At 54.4% G+C, this 25,275-nt stretch overlaps 2 protein-coding genes across 2 annotated transcripts; one reads left to right on the forward strand and one right to left on the reverse strand.

The window, feature by feature from the left end:
- Nucleotides 1–3,969: 3,969 nt before the first annotated feature.
- NCLIV_056080 (cDNA FLJ33690 fis, clone BRAWH2002967, highly similar to Mitogen-activated protein kinase 3, related) lies at nt 3,970–10,396 on the reverse strand (the record flags this gene model as incomplete). Its single annotated transcript, XM_003885163.1, has 8 exons — nt 3,970–6,301; nt 6,614–6,693; nt 7,007–7,135; nt 7,395–7,638; nt 7,926–8,014; nt 8,152–8,666; nt 9,069–9,354; nt 10,145–10,396. The coding sequence occupies 8 exons, from the start codon at nt 10,394–10,396 to the stop codon at nt 3,970–3,972; spliced, it is 3,927 nt and encodes a 1,308-aa protein (XP_003885212.1).
- A 5,162-nt stretch (nt 10,397–15,558) lies between these two features.
- Nucleotides 15,559–20,444, forward strand: NCLIV_056090 (conserved hypothetical protein; the record flags this gene model as incomplete). Its single annotated transcript, XM_003885164.1, has 5 exons — nt 15,559–15,674; nt 16,115–17,292; nt 17,744–18,142; nt 18,934–19,142; nt 19,707–20,444. The coding sequence occupies 5 exons, from the start codon at nt 15,559–15,561 to the stop codon at nt 20,442–20,444; spliced, it is 2,640 nt and encodes an 879-aa protein (XP_003885213.1).
- Nucleotides 20,445–25,275: the final 4,831 nt, after the last annotated feature.

Below are 25,275 nucleotides of genomic sequence, written 5' to 3' on the forward strand. Positions count from 1 at the left end.
AGAGTGTGTCGTTGCGTTCGTTTCCTGCTGCGGGGGGTTGCGTGATGGCGAAGCGTGCGCCCCAGGGTGAAGAGAAGGTGCCCAGTGCTGCTTCATTCACAATGTGTCCGTGGAACTCTGTTCGTACACCCAGTCCACTCGGGGCGCATGACGATTTTGCGCCTTTTTGTTTGCATGAAACTCAAAACTGGGCATGCATGCCGTGAGGGTGCAACACAAGTTGCTCGGCCTCCAGGAAAACAGAGGCTGTGTCGACTTGGCATTAGCTGTACATAGAATTCCGATGATCACACCGACGTTGTGTCGCTGCACGTCTTCCACCGACACGAACAAACAAAACCAACAGGCAAGGGACAGAGCCTCTTAGGCAGCAAAATGTCGTGTTGAGGCGCTTTGTGTGGAGTTTTGGGGGGCGCTGAGCGCGCCGGTTCTGATGACAGGGGTGCATGCATTTTGTTCAATTTTTTTCCCGGTGCATGTTCGTCTACATCTGTCAGTCACAGGGAGGGAAACGTATTTTTCTCTTGTACCAGTAGGGGTAGGACCAACCGGAGAAATGGAGCTGTTCGTGTCATTTCGTTTTTTTCCACTAGCGCATATAACCGTGGCGTTTTTAGCTGTCTTCCACTGCTTCCGTCAATCTTTGAAAAGAAGGCGAAGAGCTGCGGTCTCTCATTTCCCTCCCAAATCTGCAACACGGAACTCTCGTGCCTACCCGCAAAACGGGTTCCGAACTAACAACAGAGCGGCCGGGGCTTGGCGCACTTGGCTGCGAGACGAAACCTAGAAAAATTCCAGCAACGTGCATGTTAACAGTGATGCCTCAGATTTTGCATCCCTCCCCTTGCTTCCAGCTGTCAGCCGGCCCTTTCTGCGCATTGTCGACGCGCATGCGAATATAGGCTTTTTCTCTGCCTTTTTGGGCGAAGGAACGATGTCAGCACAGATAAGGATACGTTGCCAATCGATTTATGGCTGGTCTAACTTAGTATATCGTCGATTGGCAGAAAATCGCCTGGTGTTCGCTCGAGATAGCAAAATGCGGACCCAAGCGTCAATGTTGTAGGCTTCTCCCACTTTTTTCCGGCCCTGCCTCGTTCACGAGCCTGTGTTGAGTGGCGCCAGCTAGCCAAAAGCTAGACTTCCGACAGAACAAGCGTAAGCCAGGGGGCAACGGGTCCTCAATTGTATCTCGATCTCTCCTGTCAGAAGGCAAAGCTCGACGCTACTGATGCCTTTGACGCTTCCTGGGGCCACGGAGACACCTGCACGCACACACTGGTGTCAAAATTACACAAAAAGGACAACCTTTTACAGAGCGTGAAGTGTTTTCACTGCCCCCCGAGCACAAGGCGGTAGCCGGTATCCTGTCCCATGTGTTCATCACAGATACCTAATTATATATATATATATATATATATATATATATATATAGGTTCATGCACACACACACACACACACACACACAACTACCCTGGAAAATCTTGCGGTGCAACTGTTCCGACGGTCCCGTCCTCTGATACATTTCGTTTTTTCGACATAATATATATAATATATATATATATATATATATGTGGGGGAACACCTATTTTGCCTGAAAGGTTGACGATAGAGGCGGTCGGAGAGATTGTACCGGCAGAGGCCAAGTGAACGGAAAGTGCACTGAGGACTACAAATGGTAGTTGGGGGGCTTTCTGTTTAGAACTGGTTTCACCTCTTGAATCCAGCTTTTGGTGGCGAAGCTGTCTTACTGCTAGATGCACAAAGAGCCTTCTACGAATGGGGACTCGCGAAACGGAGAATTCCCGCAAGGCTGTTTCCAGTGTCGAAATCTCACTGGAACCTGCAGCCTTGATTCTACCGTGCCCTAGGAAGGCGGGAAGGAATCCCGCCGCGTACAATTCCCAGCGATCGGTCAAGTTTTCCGCCGCGCCAGCCGCGCCGAAGATGTTTCGTGTGTGCAAGAGAAATTCGAATGCAATAACCTAGCTCTCGTTTTTGTCTAACAATCTGTGGAGGGAGGACATCATGGTGTTCGTGCCCTTTACGTCGGAGAGAAACGGTTTCGGCGGTGTTAGGTGCTTGCTTTCTGCAAGCTGTCGAGTTTTCATTTTCGGCGACAACAATTGAAGCACTCAAATGTGCAATTTAATAAGTTCGTCTTCCACATGCGGTTTCCGACAACATTTCTTCTTTCTCCCTTCAGAACTCACACAAAAGCGGAGCGACGAGGCACTCCCAGTCGAAAAATTTGTGAACAGGATTGAGAAAAAACATGAACGATGTGTAAAAAAAGCTTGTATGGAAACCTGCGGCATACTCCACAGTCAAAACGTAGTTTGAAGAACTATTTGGAAACACGACCAGCACAGAGATTATCTTTTCGGTCTGAACTTCAAATGGACTTCCCGACGACTTCGGGAACAGTTGTCACGAGCCGTTTCTCACTTTCTGGTTGAAAAAAACCTTTAAAATGGTAAACCTGAGGCAGTTACCGTTTCCCCCCTTTCTGCTAGTTTTTCTTCAGTGTTGATCCTGCATCGTCGGTCATCTACAGCAGCAGTGTAGCAATTTTTCACGACACACACCACAAGACACATCGCAGGTCACGGAGATGAAGGTCGACACAGACTGTTTTGTCAGCAGACAGACACACACACACACTTGCTGTGCCCTGAGCGGAGCTAATCTCCGTCGGTGCCTGCCACTCTCAGTCGGATGCTCTCCAGGGTACAGATACCTGCTGGGGCTCATGCGCCCCCTGAAGCAAGAAACGAACCCACGGCGTAACAACAAAACTCACACGACTGGAAGCGCAAACACGCACTTCTGAGGAAAGTCCAGATGGCACGTCCGCGCTTCGAAAGGCTCTGGCCTCCCACCCTGAGATCCCGCCCCCCTTCGCCTTCTCAGCTTCTCTTCTGGAAAACAGTGCGCGGGCACGGTTTTCTCGGCGGAGCGTCTGTATATGCATATACGTACATTTGGACATACAAGACAGTGCTGCTAGGCGGACACGGCGAGCAAGCGTAAAGAGTGCACAGGGCCCGTGCAAGTACACCAAATGACTCTTTTGGATGCACAAATAGAACGGTTTCACAAATAGAACCGGACGAGGACTGCCTTTTCGTCAGCCCCCAAACCCCCCAAACTCTGCATCCGATTCTTTAGGTTCCCTTTCAAAAGGTGATTCGCGCTCCACCGGACCAAACAGGCAGAAAAACGAAAGCCAACACACGCCACCGTCGATACACAGACACAGGCACAGATGCAAATACATTTACGCGGATACATCACGTAAAACACGTTTAATCCCACCCACGTGGCGAGAAACAGCCACCAGCAGGGACGAGCCGCCGCCAAAAGGTCTCCAAAGATAAAGCCCCGCGCCGGACTCAAGCTTTTCCGAGCCAGCGCCGTGAGGTTGAAACGCGCTTGGCTCTAAGCTGTTTCTGCGAAAACGGTCAGCCATGTTTTGACACGGCGGGAAAGTGTGTGCACGCGAATCGTTATGCCTAAGAACTCCCTTCCGATCGCCGTCGACCAACATACACGTATATAAATGTATCCATTCAGACATATATATATACATATATATGAGTGCAAAAATGCACGTATGCGCATCCATCACGTAAAAAATGAATAACAGGATATGCACCAATCTGCGCGTATGGCCATATTTGTTCTTCTGCCGAGCCTTGCGCGGCAGTTGGTCTCCCAAGGCCTGGCACCAGCCCGAAAAAGTCCGGCGTTTCGGAAGTCTTGCACTTTGTTAGATTCTGCAGTCTTGGCAAGTGTGGCCGGAAGAATGCGTCCGATTTCACGATCGGGCACTAGCACCGTGCACCCTCCGCGAAAAAAAGCCTTCCCACTTGGAGGTTATAGCTGTCCGGCCCGAGGGTTGCGGGTGTGCAGTCGGTCGCCACTTTTTCCCACACACTTCTCACCTGCGTCTCTCGGCTCCTGTCTCTACAGCTGCTGCTGGACTTGCAGCTGCTGTTGCCGGAGGAGCAGCAACTGTTGCTCCGAGAGGCTGTAGGTGACCCGGGGAGGGGGGCGCGCGGCGTCGGTCCCCCGACAGACATCGATGTCCATCGCCGTCTCGGCGCCCCGGTCGCCGCCGGGAGTGGCGAACGAAAGGCCCACGGACATGCCCATAGGGTTCTCTGACGCGTTGAGCACTGCCTCTCCGGACTCCCCTCCGAAACCTCCATCCTGGTGTCTCTTGTGCTGTGCGAGTTGCGTGTGGTGAACGGCAAACTGGCGCTGCTGCAGCTCCTTTTGGTACTGCTGAAGAAGAGCCGCGCTCGACGTCCCGGGGAGCGACTGGGCCTGGCAAGAGTCCCCGGTCGCCCCGAGGAAGAACGCGCCTTCGTCAGTGCAGGCCGACGACCGCGTCGTCGTGCGACTCCCATGTGCAGAGTTCGTCCCGTTGCCTCCTTCGCGTCCGGATGTCGCCGCCCTCGAACCCGTCTCGCCTTCGAGGGAAGCAGAAAAGGCACTGCCGGTCCCCGTACTCTCCACACCACTCCGGATGCATCCCCGACCTTGCGCTGTCGTGCGTGCGAGCAGCGATGCGCAAGAGAGAGGCGCGCCAGGTCTGTCGTCGTTTTGTGGAAACGGATTCAGGGCAGCCGCCGCGACGGCAACGCATGCGTTATCCCCCGGACTCAGAGCCACGCTTGTGTCCGCCAAAAACCCCGAAGAGCCCCCGTCGAAGCCTTCGACGCAACTCGCCGACCGGCCTCCAAAGGGAATGCTGCTGCGGAGGAAAGCGAGGTCTGTTGCCAGTCCCACGTCTCCCCCTTTCTCGCCTGGGTTGGGCAAGAGACCCAAGAGAGAAGACGAAACCGCGCAGCTCTGGGCTTGGTCGGAGACGGAGAAGGCCGGATGGAGACAGGAGGACAGGCCTTCGCCGGACGCGCTGCAGCCCCCACAGGCCTGGGCGGCAGCCAGAAGTTCCGCGGTCGTCAACGGGAGGGAGGAGCTTCGGCCGGAGACCTCGGAAAACGCGGAGGAGCAGCCTCGCTCCCGGAAGCTCGTGTGCTGCAGCGGCTGCTGGGAAGCCCGACAAACGAGGGCGGAAGACCGCCTCGACGACACGTCCCTCTGATGAGCGAGGAACTTGTGAATGTACGGATGGGCAGACTGCGCCAGCGGGAGACGAGGAGACGCCCCGATGTCGCTCCGGCCGCGCGAAGAGGAAGGCCCCGCAGGTCCAGGCAGAGTTGCCTCTACGGATGCGGTCTCTGGCGTCGTCGCGTGGCGGCCCGAGAGAGGCCCGCTGCCGATCTGCTGTCCACTCGTCTCTCTCCCGAGGTCTCCGCCTTTCCTGGCGAAGGGCGCAGAGGACGTGGACGAGGTGAGCACACCCGGGAGGGAGGCGAAAGACGCAGTCGACGTGCCAAAGGAAGCCGAGTACGAGGCCGAACACACCCGCTGGGGACTGGAGACGACGGGAAGTGCACCCGCGTTTCCGCCCGCGTCCGACACCAGCGCGCGCGCCGAGCCGCCAGACCCAGAAGAGACCACCGAGGACCCGGGCGGGACACCCAAGTGCGAAGAGGCTGGCGACGCAAAGGACAGTCCGCCTTGGAGAGACGAGGTGAGCGGGAGAGACTGGACCGAACAGACTTGGGGATAGGGCGACACCGAACTGGAAAACGTCGAGAGCGAATGCGACGCATCCGCAGGGGTCATCTCTCCGAAAGACCCCGAAGTCGCGTGATCGCAGCTGGCCGCCGCGCGTCTAGCTGATCCACTTCCTGCGCCGCAACCGCTGTCCTTCAACGTGCACCCTGAGTAGCCTCCCTTGCCGCTCCCGGCCAACTGACCCGCCACAGCCACGGTGGGCGCACTCGCGGCTCTCGCCATCGGGCCGCAAACCTCGAGGCCGAGCGCTTCGCTCTGGTCGTCTGGAGGGGCTGTGGAGGCTGCACTGAGGGAGCGATCCTCGCCGAGGAACAGCCCCGCGGACCCTGGATGGCCCATCGCCGCGGGAACGGCCAGTGCGCCTGTGGAAGGCGAGGAAGTTGAGAGCCCGCCGAGCGGATTCCGCAGCACTGCGCCAGCTCGCGCGACCGTGGGGAGACTTCCAGAGCCCCGACTGACTGTCCGAGAACCGGTCGAGAGCGAAGCCGCCAAGTGCTGCTGCTGGAGGATCGCGAGGGGCTGACGAATGCACGACGGCAACGAGCTGGGCGAGATGTGGACACCGCGAGACGGCAGCAGATGGAAATCGCGGAGGACGATCTCGGGATGGTACGAGATAATCTCCTGGTAAACTTTGTTCTGGAGAAGTCTGGAGGGGCAAGGAAAAACGGCCAGGGGGAAGCACGGAAAGTTGAAAAGGGAGCGCGAACAAGCACCGGGTTGCCGGCGGGGCGATGCAAGCCCGCAGCCTCCTGGAACTCTCCGGCAAAAGGTTCTTACGTGGGGTAAGGTGCGCGACACATGCTTTCTCGGAGGAACATCTGAGAACGGCATCGCCGGAGAGATACCCCCTCTGCATCTCTCCTCTTTTATCACCCATGTTTTTCTCGCGGAAGGAGGACCAGAAAAAGAGAGACTCGGAAAGAGCGAACAGAGCAACCAAGGAAAGCAAAAACCTCACCGCTTTGTCGGGACGAAGTTGTCGAACGACCAGTCCACGGGCGTTGTGACGTGCGGTTCATCCTCGACGGAGTGCAGTCCCTGGGAAGAAAAGAAACCACGGACGTGCGGAGACACCCGAGAGGCCTCCAGACGGCTCGAGCGAACGTATCCAGTCAAAGCTCTGCGCTCGATACAAAATGGAGAGGTCGAACGCAAAAGGCAGCCTGCCAGGCAAAAGAGCCCCAAGGTTGGGTAGGTCAACGCCTGATTCCGATCCCTATGGAGAACCATCTGGGCATGCACACCTCTCCATCGACACACGAGGCCGATCAACTGTCCCTGTCTAGACCGGAACAAAAGCACGGATGAGCAGTGGAAAAGAAAGAACGGAGGACTGACAAGAGCCTCTTACTTCGAAATACTCGTGGCGGAGTGCCTCTTGGACGGTAATGCGCTTTGCTGGATCGAAAGCCAAGAGACCCGAGAGGAGATCGAGTGCAGCCTTCGACGCATCTGGAAACAAGTCCTCCAGTTTGTACGGCTGCAGAGACAGCAACAAGCCTGGAAACCACTGTGACCACCGGGCTTTCTTCCACATCCTGGCCGTGCCTCGCTTCCTCGATTACCAGTCCCTTTTCCTTCTTCAAGCTCTCCGTGTTCCCTCTCCCCTCTCGGGCGCTAGGTAAGCTGGCAAATCCTGTCGACCCCCTGGTAGATTTCGGATCGACTTTCCCGTCTGGATTCTATTCCCGCCTCTCCCCGTGTCACTTTCCTCTTCGTCTCTGCGTTTTCTTGCTCACGTCGTTGTTCGGGAGACTTTCGATAAATCGACGCGCTGCCTCGGAGCGCTTCCTCTTCGCGTTGGAAGTTCCCTTCCCGGTGTTGTTGAAGTGACGTCCGCGTCCCTCAGTGGCGACTTTGTTGATCTCGGCGGTGCTCGGACGCCCCAAGATGCGCACAATCCGCCGCAGTTGGTCAAAGTGATCCTTCCCGGCAAACAGGGCACGTCGGCCGAGGAGCTCTGCGAAAATGCAGCCGACGGACCTGCGGAAAACGGAAGAAAGCGTTCGCGGCACGAAAAGATGCACCTGTGTCACCGGTAGAATGGCCTCAGTGGAACGGAGCCGTGTCGAGCAACCGTAAGTTTTCGAGACGCTTTCCAGAGCTGCACAGGTGCGTCCGTACACTTCAGGCTGGCGGACTCAGATCGCGAGGCACAAAAGGCCCTACTAGTGCCACGCAGTGCGAAGGGCACTGACTGGAAACGCCGAGACTCCGGTGAGGATTCGACGGCCAGTCAAGACGGCGAGGAGGGAAGAAGAGACGCGTACCAGAGGTCGACAGGTTTGGAATAACAGAAAGGGGAGATGAGGATCTCGGGGGGACGGTACCAGCGCGTTACCACATAGTCCGTCAGTTCCTGGAAAAAAGACAGGAAAAGGAAAGAGAGCCTTTTTGTCAACAGGCAACTTCATCCGCGATGGGTCCTGTTCAAACAGAGCAACGCGTGTGCACCCAGTAGTGGAAATGCACACGAAGCACCGACGTGGAGCGTACCATGTCGTCGTTAGGCTCCTCCGTTTTTGCAGGCATCTCCGGAAGCTGTTCAGACAGACCCGATCCCTGCTGGTGGGCAAGGCGGACGAGCCTGGTGGCCGCAGTCGAGCCTGCGCCGGCGGCCGCTGCGATCTTTTGGTCTCCCCATTTCCCTGCACCTGTGCAGGCTTCGCTGTACGTACACACGACGCTCGACTGAGAAGCCATGCAGGCAGGACCGGACAGCTGGCTAGCTGGCGGACCTGGGAAGAGGTTTTGGGAAGGCGAGGGATTCATGTTGAGCCCTCGAGCCAAGCCGAAGTCGCAGATTTTAATGTCGCAGTTGAGGTTGACAAGAATGTTCGAGGGCTTGAGGTCTCTGTGAATGATGTCTGCCTGGTGGAGGAAAGAGAGCCCCAAGAGAAGCTGGTAGAGAAAGTACTGGTGATGCTCAGCCGTCAGGGGCTGGCGAGAGTAGATCACGCGGTGCAAGTCTGTGTCCATGAGGTCCGAGACGAGGTAGATATCGTCGAAATCTGGGAGCAAAAAACCAGCAAGAATCAGATGAGAGGCGAACACGCAACATGACGCAGTCAAGATGCACGTTGTGGTCCTTTCCAAACAAGAACGAGAAGTGGGGAGACGTTTTGCGTCGCGAGGGGTGTATTCAGAGGCTTTGCCAGCACCACTCACAGAGAACAGGACATGTTTCGTCTGGAACTCTGAACGAACTGCCCTTCCGCACAACAGGGATCTCGACACTTTGCACTTGAGCCAGGCCTTCGAGGATGCTGAGTGACACGCAAGCCGAGCAGCCTTGTGGAGTCACGGCGCCGAAAAGACAGGGCGAAATCTCAGAGGTGCGTCTTCTCTGAAGGTCCACTTTCCATCTTTCTGCTGCAAAAACCCCTCCACCGCCTCCTGTTAGCGGTGCATACCTGGCGTCAGAGGATCAAGAATTTCGACAAGGTTGATGATGTTTTCGTGTTTCAGTTCCTTCAGAATCTTGATCTCTCTGTAGATGCGCTTGGCGTCGATCAAATCCCGGAACAAGTCGCCAATTTTCTTCACGGCCACGCGCTTGTTTGTCCCGCTGTCTCCACCCGCACCCTCCGAGCTCGGTTCGCGTCGAGACTTCTCGCCGTCTCCAGTTGTTGTGTCGTCTGAAACCGACGTGCTTGTGTCCTCAAACGACGCCACGCAGCCATAGGCGCCACTACCCACCTGTGGAGAGAGACGAGACAGACGAACCAGGAGAAAAGTCACCGCGATCGGTCTTTAAAAAAGACTTACCACGTCCATGGAAACAGAACGCAAATGTGCGACAGGAGAAGCCACATCTTCCGGTCTATATGTACGTAGCGGCACACGGAAGATGTATCGCCATCGAAACACTTTTCTTTTTGGGGGTGACCATTTCCGGACATCTGCTGGTGATTCACAACCTATGGAATGGCCCCTTCGCGAGGGAATTTGACCGCCTTTCCGTGAATGCACGTGAAGTCGGACCTGGTGCGATCACCAACACCTCGACAGGCGTGATCTCGGAGGGGGGGGGAGGGGAAGATGCCGTCCTCCCGAAGTTCGGTTGCCCACACATTTTCCAGGGATCGGCAAAAACTGGCGACCGGAGATTCGCGTATGCATACACGTGCACAATCCTGTATATAGGCAACTTGGAGCCAGCGAGACGTATGTGTATATGGAGAGGTCGAGAGTCGTCTCGACGGAAAGAGAGGACTCTAAAGACACCGTTGTTTTATGCCGTAACGCATACAGGACCACCAGTCAAAAAAACTTCGCCTCTCCATGGAGATGGCGCCCTTTTCATTCGGAAGACAGGGTCATCGGACAGTCGCAGACATTGGCAATTTCGGATCTGACGGCCGGAAAGAACCCACATACTCGTTTATTCGAGGGGTTTCTCTCTGTCGGCTTTCCATACACGGAGGTTCGGCGTGAGTGTCTCAGTTCAAACTTCTAAACTTCCTCGGCTGCGAGTGCATTTTCCTACCTTTTTGACAAACTTGAGTCGGGTTGGGACTTGCCAAACAGTCTCGTTGTCGATTTTGACTTTACAGGTCTTCTCGCAGAAGATCGTCCCTGTGCCGGCGACTACCCCAGGCGGCGCCTCACAGCGGCCAGGCTCAGAGGGGACAGAGTCGGAGGCGATGGACGCACTCCGCATTGAGAACCCCACATTTGAGCTCTGGTGCGTTTTCGCGGAGGCAGCCTGGCTGCTTCCGGCGCCCGTGCTGTGACTCATGGCGAAGGAAGACCGAGCGGACCCAGAGAAAAAGAAAAGCCGAGCAGAAAAAGGGAATCTGGAGAAGGGAGGGGTGACAGACGCGGTGCGGCCTCACGCTCTCGGGGCAGCCCAAAAAGGGCGGGAGGCAGGGAGAGGAAGGATCGAAGCAAGTTTCGCCGGCGACTTTCAAGTCGCAGACACTCTACGACAAAGAGGCTGTCAAGGGAAAAAAAGGGGTCAGAAACGGCAGAGACACGGGGTGGAACGAATCGCAGAAAAAGCCCGTTAGGCTGGTTTGATGGAAATGCGGTAGCCTTTGTTTTCGCACTGCCGCGCGTTTCCACGGTCGAATTCACCAGTTGAAAAAAACTGAAAAAGGCGAGTCGCGCTTCCGGCCGTCCGAGGGTGTTCATCTCTTCGATTCTAAATTTGCGGTCAACTCTCGCGTGACGCGTCTTCGGAAATGCAGCCTTCCTTGTGCTTTGAAGCGAAGACCGGTACCAAGGAACTCGGAAGAGACATAATGCCAGTGTCAAGGGAACTGTCAAGACGCCACGATGACGCATAGCTCGCGGCAATTGCAAACGGAGCCGATATGTCAGCCAGCGTTGTGGAGGGAAGTTGCCTGCGCGAAGGGGTCGAGTTGAAAAGGCGTTCGCGCGGGAGGCCGTAGACGGTGCGCCAGCGAGGTCGCCGTTGCATTGGACGAATCCTCCACGAAGGAAAAAAACAAATCATGAAACTTTGTTTGGAGTCGGCAAGACTCGCAACGAAAGCCGGGGGCTGTATCTGTTAACGGAAAGTGGAGACCAATCCCTATGAAGTCGGAGATATAATACAAAGGCGGATGTGAAGAGAAGGCTTTGTGGTCAATGACAAGACAGGCTGGTTCCTGTGAGTTCCCGAGATGCTTCCCTGGGGATATGGACATACGGTAGAGAACAAACGTCGAGAAATGGATGACAGAAAGGCAGAATTCCTCGGCTGGGCCTCCGACTAGCACGCGGGGACTTCCTATCGGAAGGCATGAAAAAAAGCAAGGGCGAACCGAAGGCAAAAACACAAGATCGCTTACGATTGACGCATGACAGTGTCAAAACTCTCACGTCCCAGTGGAAGCAGGGCGGCAAAAATGCGGTTTCTTTCGCACGCGGATTCCCAACTTTGGTGGATACCCAGTTGCCTACCAAGAACACGCAGTCTCTCGTTGAAAAAAGACATTTACAGTCCTTTCACAGAGACGGCCGCAAACAGGAAGCCTGTTTTCCCTCGAAGCAGGCGTTTTCTTCGCTCCCGTGCGCCTTGAAAAGGAGAGAAATCTCCCACAAAAGAAGACTAGTCCTCTGCTGGCCAAGCCTCCGCTTTTCCCATGCTGGGTGCGGCGAGCACAGCCACGAGTGTCAGTAGCGCCCCCATGTGGAGCGGCTTTTCCCTCTTCTTTCAAGGGCGGGAAGAAACGGTTTTTGGTTCCTCGCCTCTCAAAATCGGCACACGAATCGCTAGTTGGGCGGAGGCGGCATCTTCCCCGCTGCCAAACAGAACTCTGGCGGGGGCGGGGCCTAGGGGAGGCGGCTGTGTAGCGAAAAATTTTCGAGACGGGGGAGTTCCCCTACCTAGGACCGCGCTTGGATGGTGACATCTCCAGCAAACAGTCGGTGTCCTCTGTTTTCTTCGCGGTGAAAACAATTTCAGATCTCGGACTGGAGAAAGACGTGCTTTTCGGTTGACAGGGGCGATCCTGAGACTTCATCCACCCCCCGAGAGCAAGACCCCACGGAAGAAGCTGACGGACAATGAAACGGAAACCACGTCTCTGACACAAAAAGACACCTTTCCGCTCAAAGGCAAGACCACGGAAGAATGCACATACTCCTTCTCTGAAGGAACTTTCCCCTCGAGAGTCTTGTCGATACCGGCGAGCCCCGGAACCTCTCGCGTGTGGACGCCTGCTACCTTGCGGACCTTAACACACGTGGAGCACGAGGACCAAGACACGAGACAGCAAGGCTGCTCTTCTCCCTCCCGCGGACCGGGGAATTTCGTTGGGAGCAGAAGCGAAAGAAGGCGGAAAGGCCTTTTTTCCCATGAAGGATATCCACAATGGAAAAGACGCCGGAGGTAAGGCCACAAAAAAGCGAGGACTTGGAACCCGCAGACGTTGCCCGAGAGAGTCTTGTCACCTCTGTGCCGAGGACACGGATCTCCAGAGGACGCACAAAGTGCCGCGAGGCAGGACGAGAAGCACTTTCGACCTTGCAGCAAAGCGTGTCTCTCTTTCAGCAAAGAGTAAAAAAAGAGGTGGAGATAAAGGTGAAGTCGCGCCTCGTTTCTTCGCAATATCCCCAAGTGTTTTCGCAGGCCTGAGAGAGGTTCGACGCACAAGAGAGAAGAAAGCCACGCGCGCGACTCCGCCCGAGACCAAGCCACAGCCGGCGCACGCGATGTATGCGCGCCTCTCGTTCTTTCTCGGGGAATCCGTGCTCCACACCGCACAGAGGCACGAAACGGGTGACACGTGCGCCCGCGCGCGGTAATGACGCAGTGTTGTTGAGGTCGGCAGCGAGAGAGCGGACAGTTTCGATTCCTGCAAAGCAGACATACACACTCGACTTGGGAAGCATTTGTAACGGACGGAAAGGGGCGAGAGAGTGTAGCGCCTCCTTCCGGAGAAAACGGCACCCTTTTGTGTCCTGCAGAAAAAATATCCGTCCCCCAGGGAGGGAGGTAAAAAATCCCGGCACAGAGAGAGAGACCACTCGTCCGGATACCCCCGTGTAGCTCGATTTTTTACCTTTTTGAAAAGCCCCGTAGAACCCAATGGAACGGCGAAGACCGTTTGCCGTTCTCAATCGCGCAACATACCGGACCGCTGCTGCATACGAGAAAACCTAGGGCAAAAATGGAAAACGAGGGAGAAAACAAGCCCTCCTGACAGCGCATCTCGCTTCGTGTTCTCCTCGACACCTGCGAGAGAAGACCAACGAACCCACCCCCAGAACAGCACATCGAGCCTTCGGGTGCGCATCCCAGCTCTAAAGTTTGTTAGCGCGAAGGCGTTTATCCACGAGATATCCTTCTGCGTACCCATCCGACTTGGCAGTAGAAGAGGGGTCTGTGTTTCTGTAGCCATGATCGTTTCACGAGATTCGCAGAAGCGAAAAACACGAGCGCGAGAGAGAGCAAGAGACAAATGTGGACGAGCATCATGGCCGTCGAGCAATCAGCGCAGCGCAGAGCTCGTAGACACCTAGAGCCATCTTAAAAGCGCGATCCGCGCGCGTTTTGCCAAGGCCCAGAGGAGGAAATTTTTTGGAAATTCGAGGCGACGAGCTGTCGGAAAAAAGGAAGTCTCTCGAGACTGGATTTCTTGCGCGCGGGGTTTCTCTAATTCTGTACGTTTCCTGTCTTCTCTTCTTGAAGCCACTTCTCCCGACGGGAAAAAGCCGAACGGCTGTCGAGGGTTGAGTCGTTTGTTCGCGAACGTACGTCAACACGAGAAAAGCAGTGGACGTGTCTTCTGTACAGTTTTCCCCTGTTCCGTGCAAGGATGAAAAGGTTCAACACAACGTCCATCGGGTATCCATCATTCGCAAGTATTCTTCACGATTTCGGACTTTGGACGGCTCTTGCGCGCGGATGAGAAAACCCTGGGTCACAAAAACGGAAGATAGAGTTCCTTCGTGAAAAAGTTCTGAAACAGCTTCAAGAGCAAGTCTCTCATTTTCTTGTTCTTGTCCTGGATCTTCGGTTTCCTTTTTCGTAATTGTCTTCTTTCCAGCGCGGGGAGGAATTCGAGGAGCGCACTTTCGGCTGTCGAGTCAACTCGGTCACTCCCCGTTGATCGATCCCTTTTTTATTGACTTGTTTGTGCACTCAGCCAAGAGGATTTTTGTGAGAGGTCCATGTTTGTGCGGTTTTTCTGATGCTAAGTTTTAGAACAAAGGAACCTTTCTTGCAGAGAGGAAATCAGACGGGCCCTCAATCCTCCAGCTTTCCTCGCAGGTCTTGGGGCGTATCAACGCGCCATTCGGTCCCGCCTTTTTCAATTCGTGGAACAAAACCCTATTCCGTATTTCTCCTTCTTGCTTTGCCGTCTTTCCTTCCGCCGTTTTTTCGGGATTTTTTCCCGAAGCTAGGCCCCAGTCTTTGTTTCGCGATCCCTGACAGTTCGGTCTGAGTTTTTTCCCTGACGAACGATCTGTAGTAGTTGGATGTTGTTCCAGCGTGAACTCCCAGAGCAAAGTTTTGAAGAAGGCTTCAGATGGGGAGCAAGGACGTAAAACGATGGTTTCAGCTTAGAGAGGAGAACCGGTGCTCCGATTCACGCGCTCTCGGTGTGTCGACGCGCAGAGCGGAAGATTGACGTGGCGTTTCCGGCGCTGGTTTCCGGGAATTTTCAGTGGCTTCCTCGCCATTGTAATATACATGGGGCAGCCCCAAGGAAATCAAATTCCTAAAATCTTGTCTTCTTTGCGCCTCGAGGCCTGGCGCGTTTCAGCCTCTTGGAGCCGTCGTGCCATCACCCCGCCCCGAGGGGCTAGAGGCCGTTGTAACTACAAACGCTTTTTCGCTTTCCCCCCCAAAGGAGCATCGCCGAAAAACATTCGTGTGCAAAGATTGGAACCCCCTCTTGCAATTCGTTTTTCACCTCAAAGATTCCTTGGTGCCGTTGTGCCGGCGTAGCGCGCCACCCGCGCGTGGTCGGTTCGACTGACATCTTTACAGATCGACTTCGGTGAGAATCGTCGGATAGATTGGAAGTGCGGCGTACACCCCAGAATCGAACGCAGTGGGTTCTCCGTTCTCGATGGCGTTTCGAAGAATTTCGAAAGCGCTCTGGCAGAACACACCCTCCCTTCCTCTGGAACACAACTCTCCCCTCTTCCGTGTTATGTGGAGATTAGGAGAGGCCTTCTCCGCGTCGTTTTGGAACCGTCCATGTTTCTCGGTTCATCGCCCACAGTCTTCCTGTCCGCCCCAAATCTGAACCGCCTCATCTTCCGCTCGCTCCTGCGGGAGGTGGGGCGAACAACGCTGGATTTCAACCCCAGTAGACAGACAGGGTCTTTCCACTCTAGCTTTTTGCTTCAAACGGAGGACGAAGACCGATTCGAAGACACAGAATTGATCATATATGACCATCTGTGCCGGGGCCCGCAACCTGCGCGACAAATGCGACAATGGAGTCTCTGAAGTCGTTCATCTCCGTGCTTGCCGCCTACAAGCACCGCTGGCTCGGCGGTCAGCCAGTCGACGATGACGGAAGCTCCGCCGGACCTCGGTTTGTTTTCAGCGGGTGAGTCGAGAAAGACAGGTCCAGGACGCAGATGACATTCCTCTCTGCGTGCGCCTTTTTGTTTCGGATCTGTGGATGCACACGCACACCCTTGCATGCACGTAGAATGTACATTTTTGGACCTCCGGAGAGGTTGGTAGGGAAGGCGCGAGGTTGCCCCTACACGTTTTTCGCTGGCTGTTCTTACCAGATCTGGACGCAGGAAGGTCCCGGCTGTAGAGGGCAGGGGCTGAGTCATTTTTTCGTTCTTCCCTTCTCCAGTTATCTTTCCCACTTCTTTCTCACTTACTTTCCATTATTATGCTGGCTTTGAGATTGCCTCGCGTAGACGAGCGTGTTAGAACAGGCCGAGCTCGTTCATGCTTCGGACTTCCTTCTTGCTCCCCTGGGGGGGTTTTCATAGTGCTTCTCAGGCTCTGGTGTTTCTCTGGCCTTCGCAGCAACAGCTCCAGTTTTCGCCCGGCGTCTCGCGATGGGGATTCGTCCTCTGCTGTTCCCGCCTCTGGAACCCGTCCCCCGCGCGCCCGTTCGCGTCCAGGTGCGGGCCTCGTGGTTGGGGGTCTGGAGCCCTCGGTCGAGGTCGACGCCACGACAGACGACAGAGGCTACCGCTGTCGCGTCAATCCAGTGAGCAGCAAAGCTGTGCGGGATTATTCTTCTCGGCAGCTGGCGTTGGATGTGGGATCTGAAATCGATGGCTCTGCCGCGCCTTCCGCGTCCTCGTCCAGCTCTTTCCTGTGCGGCAACATCTTCTGCGCGCCTCGATCCGGTGCCACCGCCTCTCCGGCCCTCTCGTCTCCCGAGGAATTCTGCAGCGGTCTCTCAGCTGCAGTCGGCTCCTCCACAGACGCGACAGTCCGGTCGATCGAGGCTTCTCGGAACTACTTCCACACATCGCTCATTCGATCCAATTCCAAGGAACTCAAACAAGAGAGCGAGCGACAGAGGCGAAAACCGGGGTCCGTTCTAGTGTGTTTTGCCGGCCCAGACGGCGTCGACGCTTCGTGGTGCACCAGCACTGCGGAGTCTGGAGGCGCCGGTCAGGCTCCTGCCCCGTGTGGGCACCGCTCGAGTCTGGATCGTTCTTGCTCTACTGCCTCGACCTCTTCTTCCTCCTCCTCATGGTTCCCTGTGGGTTCTCACGGAGAGGGTTCGCTGACGAGCAGGCGACGGAGCAGGAAGGGCGGGAGTTTCCGTGCCGACGGTTCCCCGCGAGCGCGACGGAAATCGGCGAACTCGCAGGGGTGCCCGTTCTATTCTGCGACGCTTGACGCTGCCGTCATGGACTGCAGCCTCAAACCTCTCAACGCTGAGGAGGAACGAGTCAGGGCGCGTGTCCGCCTGCCTGACCTGGGCGCCGACGCGTTCAGTTATCCTCTTCCCCCGGCAATTGTGTATCAAAGCCGTGCCGCAGAGGCTCTGGATCCTGCGCTCGTTGGACTCCAGCGCTCCGTCCTCCCCAAGAGAGACTTCGGCTTTGAACAGCAGACGAAGGCGCGCCTCCAAGAGGCCCTGAAAGTTCCTCTGACCCCCCGATCAGTTATGGCGCTTCCACTCCCCGAGAGGAAGAAATTCCTCTACAACATGCTCTGTTGCTTCTGCATCGAATTGGTAGACGGTAAGCAGGCAGCGCTTGAGAAAGCGAGGCTGTAGGCAAACGGGACAACTAGGAGGGAGAGACGCGCTCAGACAGCCTGGGGAAATCGAGGGGGATGGAGGCACGGAAGAACAAAGGTTTCGCCGGGTGTTCGCGGCCAGGAGCGGCATGCCGACACGGAGTGCGGGCCGAGTCCGAACAGAGAGGCTAGCGAGTGGGGGGACAGCATATCCTAACTTGGTGTAGGGCGTCTAGGCAGGAAGGGATCAAAAAAAAGCGTTTTTTCAGTGGAGCATGCAAGAACGCATACAAACGCGTTCTTTCGAGTATCTTGCACGCTGCTCTTTCTCCAGAGATGGGGTTAACAGAGGTCCGATACGTGGAAGGAGGCCTAGCCGGTCAGGCAGCCTGTGACATTTAAACATTCACGCCGCGCTGCGTCAGTCTGTTCTCTGTTTCTCTGTTCACGTAGGCGTCACGGTTCGACAGTTGACTTCTACCCGCGAATATGTGTGGGTGCACTGCCGCTTGTCCCCGGACCTGAAAATCCTCCAAGTGGACATCCGCAATGGGCGCGTGCTTGAATTTCCGGTCGATCAGGTCCAAGCTGTATATACACTCTCGCGCAGGCAGGCAGCCGTCCAATCTGACAACACCAACGAGAGAGGCGCTTCGGAGAAGCAGCAGGGGGAAGATGACGGCGAACGCAGATTCGCGTTTTCGCCCTCTTCAAAGTCGGCGAGACACAGGCGACGGGGCTGGCTCGGCAGCGAAGAGTCGAGCGATGACGATGGGGAGTCGATTCGGGATGACGATTTGGACAACAGCTCGAGTGGCGCTTCGGAGGCAAGATATTACAGCGATGAGGACGGTAAGAAAAGAGGCGTTTCTTGGCACGCAGGGGGAGCGCCAGAAGACTAAACATTTCGAACTAACGACAGAAAGTGCTCCCGTGTGTCATAGTTCTTGCGGCTCTGGGGGTGTTGTCCGTACTCCGCCGCGAGCATGCCGTCTGCACTGCGTTAGTGCAGCGTCTCTTTCTGTTTGCAAGATTCGTGTCGTCCTCATAGGACCAAAAGATGTGTGTGTGCACGGAAGAATGCCTTTCCAGTGCTGGCCTCTTGACGAAGAAAAGCAACCAAAACCGTTGCCATAGCATACAGCCAGCGGTAGCGCAGTTGTCAAAGAGTCCTTCGTCACTCAGGCAGTTCTTTTCCTCCGAGGTAGTCCTGTGTGAAGCGTGCCGGGGGAGGGGGGGGGGAACATCACAACGAGGCGGGGTCGGTCCCAGGCGTAAAAAGCGTTCATCCAGTTATACTAAACAGGTGCCAGGCCAAAAAGAATCTGATCCGTGTAGTCCATACAGATATCCGTGTATTCCATACAGACTAACATCAGGAAAAGGAGGAACCTTTCCGTTCGGCCAGTCTGTCACAATCCCCCCGTGTCAATTTGTTTTCCTGACTGTGGCGTCGACAGTTGGATCTTCAGGTTGGAAAGCAAGTCAAAGGCCATCTCTCGATAGAGGCTCTCCGAGCCCCCGAGGAAAGCGTCCCGTGTGTCACGTCGCCGCAAGGACGAGCGATTTGCCGCCACTCGATCTGCGATTTCTCAATCGAAGCGACAGTCAACAGGCTTCCCACGGCGGCCTGTGTGTACCAGTGATGACCCCCTCTACCCCGACCTACGCGCAGATCCCCTCGAGCAGGAGAGGAAGGAGGGCGGCGCCAGACAGGGAGGACGAGAATCAAGACGACCCTCCCCAGTTCATCGTGGTTCTCGACTTTTCTAGTCGGAAACTGGCCTTTGTCTTTGGCGATCGGACTCAAGCGGGCACGTTCGAACTCGGTCTCGCTCTCCTTGCTAAGGGGGTAAGCAGATGCAAGAACGCAAGTTTCAGAAAGTAGAGAAGGAAAGGAGATTTGTAGAAGGAAGCACTTGAACTCAAGTGTTGTGTTGAATTGCTTTCTCCATACTCGTCTACGAGTCCCTCTGATGTGGGTCATTCAAGAATATACAGGGGTTTCTGTGGAAGTGGTGTCTCTTCCGCTATCACGTGCATCTCATTCTGCACAGAAAGGACGATCTACAGAGATATACATCTGCTCACGGACCTGAGAAGCCACGGAGTTGACTGTACATCCAAGAAATGTTGAAATCAACCGTTTTCTGCTGCCTTTGGGGCAGAGTCCTTTACTGCGTTTTCATCCTGTTTTCTCCCCGCAAATGAGGTGGAGTGACTTTGCGTTTCGACACACAACAGCAAACGCGCTGTTCAGTTGTGGGCAAGGGGACTGAGGCATGTGCCCGAGAGGCAGATGTCTGCCTTGCAGCTGAACCTTTCTCGGCCAGTCGTCTTTTTTCTCTGCCTTCTTCTCAGAAAACCAATCCCCACTCTGTCCTGTGTACCTCTCTCCAATCTCTGCTGTGTTTAGAGCCACCAGCATCCCCAGTCAACGCTTGCGTCCATCGCGGCTGCCGCCGACAACTTCCCGTACACGCCCCGCGCTGCTCGTGCGCTTCTACACGCGTTAGCGGGAACGAAGGACCCGGCGAGTGGCGGTGCGTCAAGTGGCAATTGTGAGGATGGTCGCTTCACGAGAGCGCCGCCGATTGTCAACGGCGAAGGTGTACAGGCAGGCGGAGGTGTCGAGAGAGACTCCGCGTCCGGAGAAGCTGATAACTCCATGGCGTGGCTCACGGATTCACAGGCGGCTGCGGCTGTGGAGGCAGCTGCGGCTGCGCTGGCGGCTGTCGAGGCTTCATCGAGTGTAGACGGGCTGAGTGGTCCAACTGTCGAGCAGGTGGTGACGCGTCTAGATTCTGCAGTTAGCCCAGACTCCAAGTCTTCAGAGGAAACTCAGAGACCCGGGCACGACGCAGCGGCTGTCTCGGGGGCAGAAGATAGCAATGGTGTGGGTGAACGATATGGAATACACAGACATCGCCAGCAGGTGGTGGAGGCTGCCGAGAGAAGCGATGGCAAGGAGAGCGAGCGCCAGCAAGGCCTCGGAGAAGGAAATGTGGAAAGTCACAAAAAGGAGAGGAAACCTATGAGAATAATATGTTCGGATGGGCGCGAAGAAGTCCTGTCGCCGCAGAAGCGAGGGAGCCTTCGTGCCGAAGCGGCCGAGGCTGGCGTTGTGCAAGTCAAGCGCTATCAGAAAGTGTAGCAATGCCACAGAGGAGGGTTATCACGAAGGTAGTTGCAGTAGGATACCAGATGGATTAGACATTTGGGCCGACTGTGGCTTATCAGCTCGCTCCCTAAGATAGCATTCTGCAGCTGTGCTAATGAGGGGAAAAGTGCAAGACGGTCCTTGCGGAGACAGATGACTTTTACCCGCCAGTTTCTGCAGCGGGTGTGCAAGTCCGATCGAAAACTTTGCGTATTTTGCATATGGTGTACAACGGTGTGAGGCGGCGGCAAAGGCTGAAAGCTGCCGTTGGGATTGTTACACACTTGTGCCATTTAAAGCTCCGCGGTTCTTGGATCCCCTCTGTTCACTTTCTGACGAGGCAGGTGTATGCTGGCACGCCTCTATATACAGTTCAGCGATTCGGAAAACAGCGCAATGGGTGGAAGAAAGCCGTCGGTAAAAGAACTTGATACGTTTCCCGGAAGAAACGAATAGTTGTTGTCACTTCCTCGTGACTATAAAGGACGTGGACATCGTCAACTAGGAGCCAACGGGAGAGCTTGTCAATAGTTTCACCTAGTTCATGATCTGTTCTCTCCGACACTGGTGTGACTACGGAGGAGTGCTGAGCCTTTTATATCAAAGGAACGCTAATTTTCTAGGCTGCGGGATTCCATGCGTGTGTCTGCCTAGCGGATTTTACCGGCAATCAAAAGGTTCTATGTACACGAGGAGAGTTCTTTAAAATACAGGGCATGTAAACGAATGGCCTCTGGAGTCTCTCTCCGTACGGCACTGCGCTACCTGCGTACTGCATCAACTCAACATGCGTCGGCACACAACTCAGGTGTATGCGCACGCGTGTTACGGTAGCGTAGTTACCGTTAAAGCACGGTTTTGTCTTATGACTGGGGGACCAGGTCTCCGTAGAGTGTACAAAGGTGAAGCAATCCCCTAACAGAGAGCAACTCAAAACCTAAGCCACAGTAGAGCCGGAACATTCAAACTTCATAAAGCTACACGTTTGGATACTGCTATTGGTGCAGTAAACGCACTCTGGGGGTGCCCAAGAACACTGACGGCGGTGCGCCGCGATAGAGTTTCATGTTTATCTTAAGATCCTACAGTGTAGATTAATATCGATGCATTCTGATACGCATATCCAGACGCGTCCACATGTACGCTCAACGCATTAGTAAACTCGGCTGGTCCGTGCTGTCGAAGTATCCCAAGAGTCCAGTATTCAGTGCAGTCTGTGGTGTTGCTCGAAAAGAAGATGCAGACATGTTAATTATTTCGTAGAAATCGTGGATAGTTTCACTCCTTTCGAGGATACACTCTAACCTGCAACCAGTACACGACTGCTTTTAGAGCAAGAGTGCCGATGCCCCCTGCGCAATGAAGTCAGACCCAGGAAGCCTACAGAAGGTCGAACTTGTCAGCGGGCCAGGCGCAGAAAAAAAACCACAAAGAACCGCTGGTTTCTGTATCAACGCAAGGCTGCGGTGCAGACGCGAATAAACCAGATCGCGGAGCCAGGGAATGAAGATACGTCTCCTCTGTTTCTCTTAGGGAGCGAATGTGTCGCGAACGTGGAGTTTTCAGGTTACTCAACTGCGGCCTGATTCCTGCTTTCCAAACAGAACACAGTAAAAACTCGCTGTTGTACACAGCTCGTCAAAATGGTACAGAATAAAGTATCTGAGACTCGGCGCACCATCTGCTTGCTCACTTGTTCATCAGATGGTTGGAAAAAGACGCACCGCGGCTTGTGGCGGCACGTACCACTATCCTACCGCCCCTCCCACGAGTCAGCTAACAGCCAGCCACATTTACTGCGACTTCTGATGGAGGCATTGCGTTGGGCGGCGCCCCCAGGTCAGCGTCAAGAATATTAGATCCCTTTCCACGTCGACAGTACAAGGAAGTCACAAGATCCCCTCTTACATGTAAGGCGGTTACAAAGCCTTTCCATGTGTGCGTATGTCACTTCTTGCTATGGCTTGGGGCCAACACTGAGAAATGTTTTCCCGTGGCGCTGCATTGGATAGATGCAGTGCGACCTGAGGGACGCCAGAAGCATCATTAGCGGTAGCCCCCCCCCCCCCCCCCCCGAAATTGGCTTCCCGTAACGCATGCACACTCGAAAAGAGCAAAAGGACTCGACCTCTATGAATGTGATCCAGGGAGCTTGAATTTGTCACCTCACCTCAGTACCAGACACCCCATTTCCCATGCTTTTTCGAACTCAGGTTCCCGTCGCCGCGGAGTGTGCTGAAGTAAAACCTTGTAACTGTACTAGGCCTGTAAAAGTAACGCGTTGAGAGAATGGTGTCTAACTTACCAACGATGCGAACGGAGGATCGACCCTTCTTTTTACGGACAAGGGCCGACCATTCGATAAGCTGCTATTTCGTCTTTTTCTAAGAGTGTTCGTCTGCCACAGGAGCGAATGTGGATTTATGGAAGGTGCCCACGCTCCTCATCACGTGGAAGAGGTGAAAGCCACCTCCTTTATTCTACAAAACAGGACATCCAATCCGAGGAGTCTTGAATATGTATTTCCCCCATAATTTCTTGAAAGCATAGTATGCTTCTTCACTTGAAGAAAGATTTGCAAAGGAGAGCTATACAGTCATGTTTCCTTAACGATACCCCTGTACGTCCGAAGGCTTTTTGAAGCCAGCAAAACTTCAAGATTGTGCCCTGTCATGAGCCTTTCCGTTACAGTCCTCCACAAAAACGGGAAGCGGATCTCGTACAGGACGCATAGCAGTAGGAGTAACTCGCACAGCCGGTTTGAGGAACTGCCTCAACAGAAGATCGGGCCTAAAGCTTTTCTCCAACGAACTTTTATGTACATATACTTGATGGTGTAGGAAGCGGATATACTGTGTCAGGAGCGTGCACTCACCGTCAAAATAGCGGATTCGGGGCACCGGAAACCCGCGAGCAAGCGCATTGAGACCCCGATATATGTTAGCACACGTACCCCGTTGACGGTCAACTGCATTCATATCCATGCAATATAAACGATACAGTGCACTTCAGGGTACATATAAGGATTCTAAACATCTTGGTAGACTGTTACAGAGAAGGGGAGAAAATCGAATCCTGAAACAAAAAAGACCGGTAGATTCCAGGGTAGGCGTGTGGAAGTGCCCAGCAAATTGCAGCCAGTTGTTCGACATACACGCCAACAGCGGTTGCAACGCTTCGGTTTTCTGCTTGAAAATAGAGTCTTCGCTTTGAAAAGAAGTCAAGATTTTATTCCATAGTTGGCGTCTGACGGTCAAAGGATACATCTTAAGAAAACTGTATTCATGAGTCAAGATTTGCACTACGCGTTGTGCGCAGCGTCTTGCCACTTATCCGGTTCAGCAGTCCTGACTCATCATGGGCACAAGAAGCTTTTCCCTATACATCCTAGGCTCTGCAAAATGATGGCCTTCGCTTGTGTTTGTGGGAAACACGAGGGCACAACTGTCGATTGCAGACCGGGTACTGTGGCTCCAACGCTGACGTGTCTTGAAGCAGGCACGAGTCTCCCAAATTGTGCTGCGTTTTAGGTGGGGCGTAAGCTTTATAACTGTTCCTGACTTTTTACCGGCCCTGCCTGGAAGGCGTACCCGCTACGGAAAGTCTCAGGCTAGTCTCACAGTTGAGAGCAGCAACTCGTCAATGGTAAAAACAGAAGAAACGAATCGCCAACGACAACGATTCTGTGCGCACGGGTAAGCTCCTCTAAAGACCCACGCCTTCCCTTACAGGCACATGCACAGGATATTGGTGCTGGGAACACGTGCTTACGTCCTGCTGTCATATTCGAAAACGGAGCCTGTTGAGGCACGGTGATCACGCCCGACCAGACTCTCTACCTGCGAGCACACCTGTGTCTAGCAATGGCTTCCGTTCAGTTTTTCTTGCTCGGAGAGGGCCTCCCTTTTAACCTCTGTTGCCATAAAGAAAGAAGTGTTTTTGGTGCTCTTTAACACAGAAGTAAGATGTCATCGGTAGCAGCGCTCCCTCTGGTTACCCTAAACCTGGCGCCGCCTGTGTGTCTAGCCAAGACAGGTCCTGTTGCTAAATAGTGCCGCATAGTTCTAAGGCTTACTCGTGTTTGAAGCCAATCACAACCAGAAAAGTGGTAAAGCTGCAGTTGTGCGGATTTCATGAATTGCCAAGTTCCTGAGTCCACTTCTTTCGCGCATCGGTTTCAGATGCATGATTCTTCCACAGTCGCTGTTTCCCGTTGCCTTAAAACCTCGCGATCACTACAAAACGCCGGTTAGACAACGCCCCTCGCCAATCCTGCAAAGAAAATGGAACGCAAGTGTGTAAGAAGGATAAGGCGCAAGTAGAACCACCCTAAATTTCTAAAAAATAAAAGAAGGCTCCGTTTTACTCCATGTTTCCTGATATTCAAAGGCGCATGCTCGCAAGCTCATTTGCAGCTCCACCGACCCAAAGGGTGTTTTCCTGTCCCACAAGACAACGCGCAACCCCCAACAAGAGTGCCAGCTTTTCCACGGGAAGTGACAGCCCCGGAGAGAATTTGTTGACAGCTGAATTCTCGCTGATCCGCTGGGAATCTGTGGGTAACTGTTTTTGTGTAGTGGAGCGAGAAACTCCCTGAGGTTCCGTCAAAAGAACAAGAGAAATCGGGAACGTGCCCATTTGTGCCTACTCCTCTGCGTGTAGTCGTGACATGTGCCCCGTCCAAATTGCCGCTGGCGTTCGAATCTTGGCTGAGGACTCGTGGCAGAAGCAGCGGATTATAAAAGACTCATGACTGTCAAAAGATCCGCAGTTCGATAAGCTTGTCTACTGGGGCGTTCCGCCTGTAAATGAGCTTTCAGTCTCC

This window comes from Neospora caninum, chromosome XI, assembly GCF_000208865.1.
Source record: "Neospora caninum Liverpool complete genome, chromosome XI".
Taxonomy (NCBI): domain Eukaryota; phylum Apicomplexa; class Conoidasida; order Eucoccidiorida; family Sarcocystidae; genus Neospora; species Neospora caninum.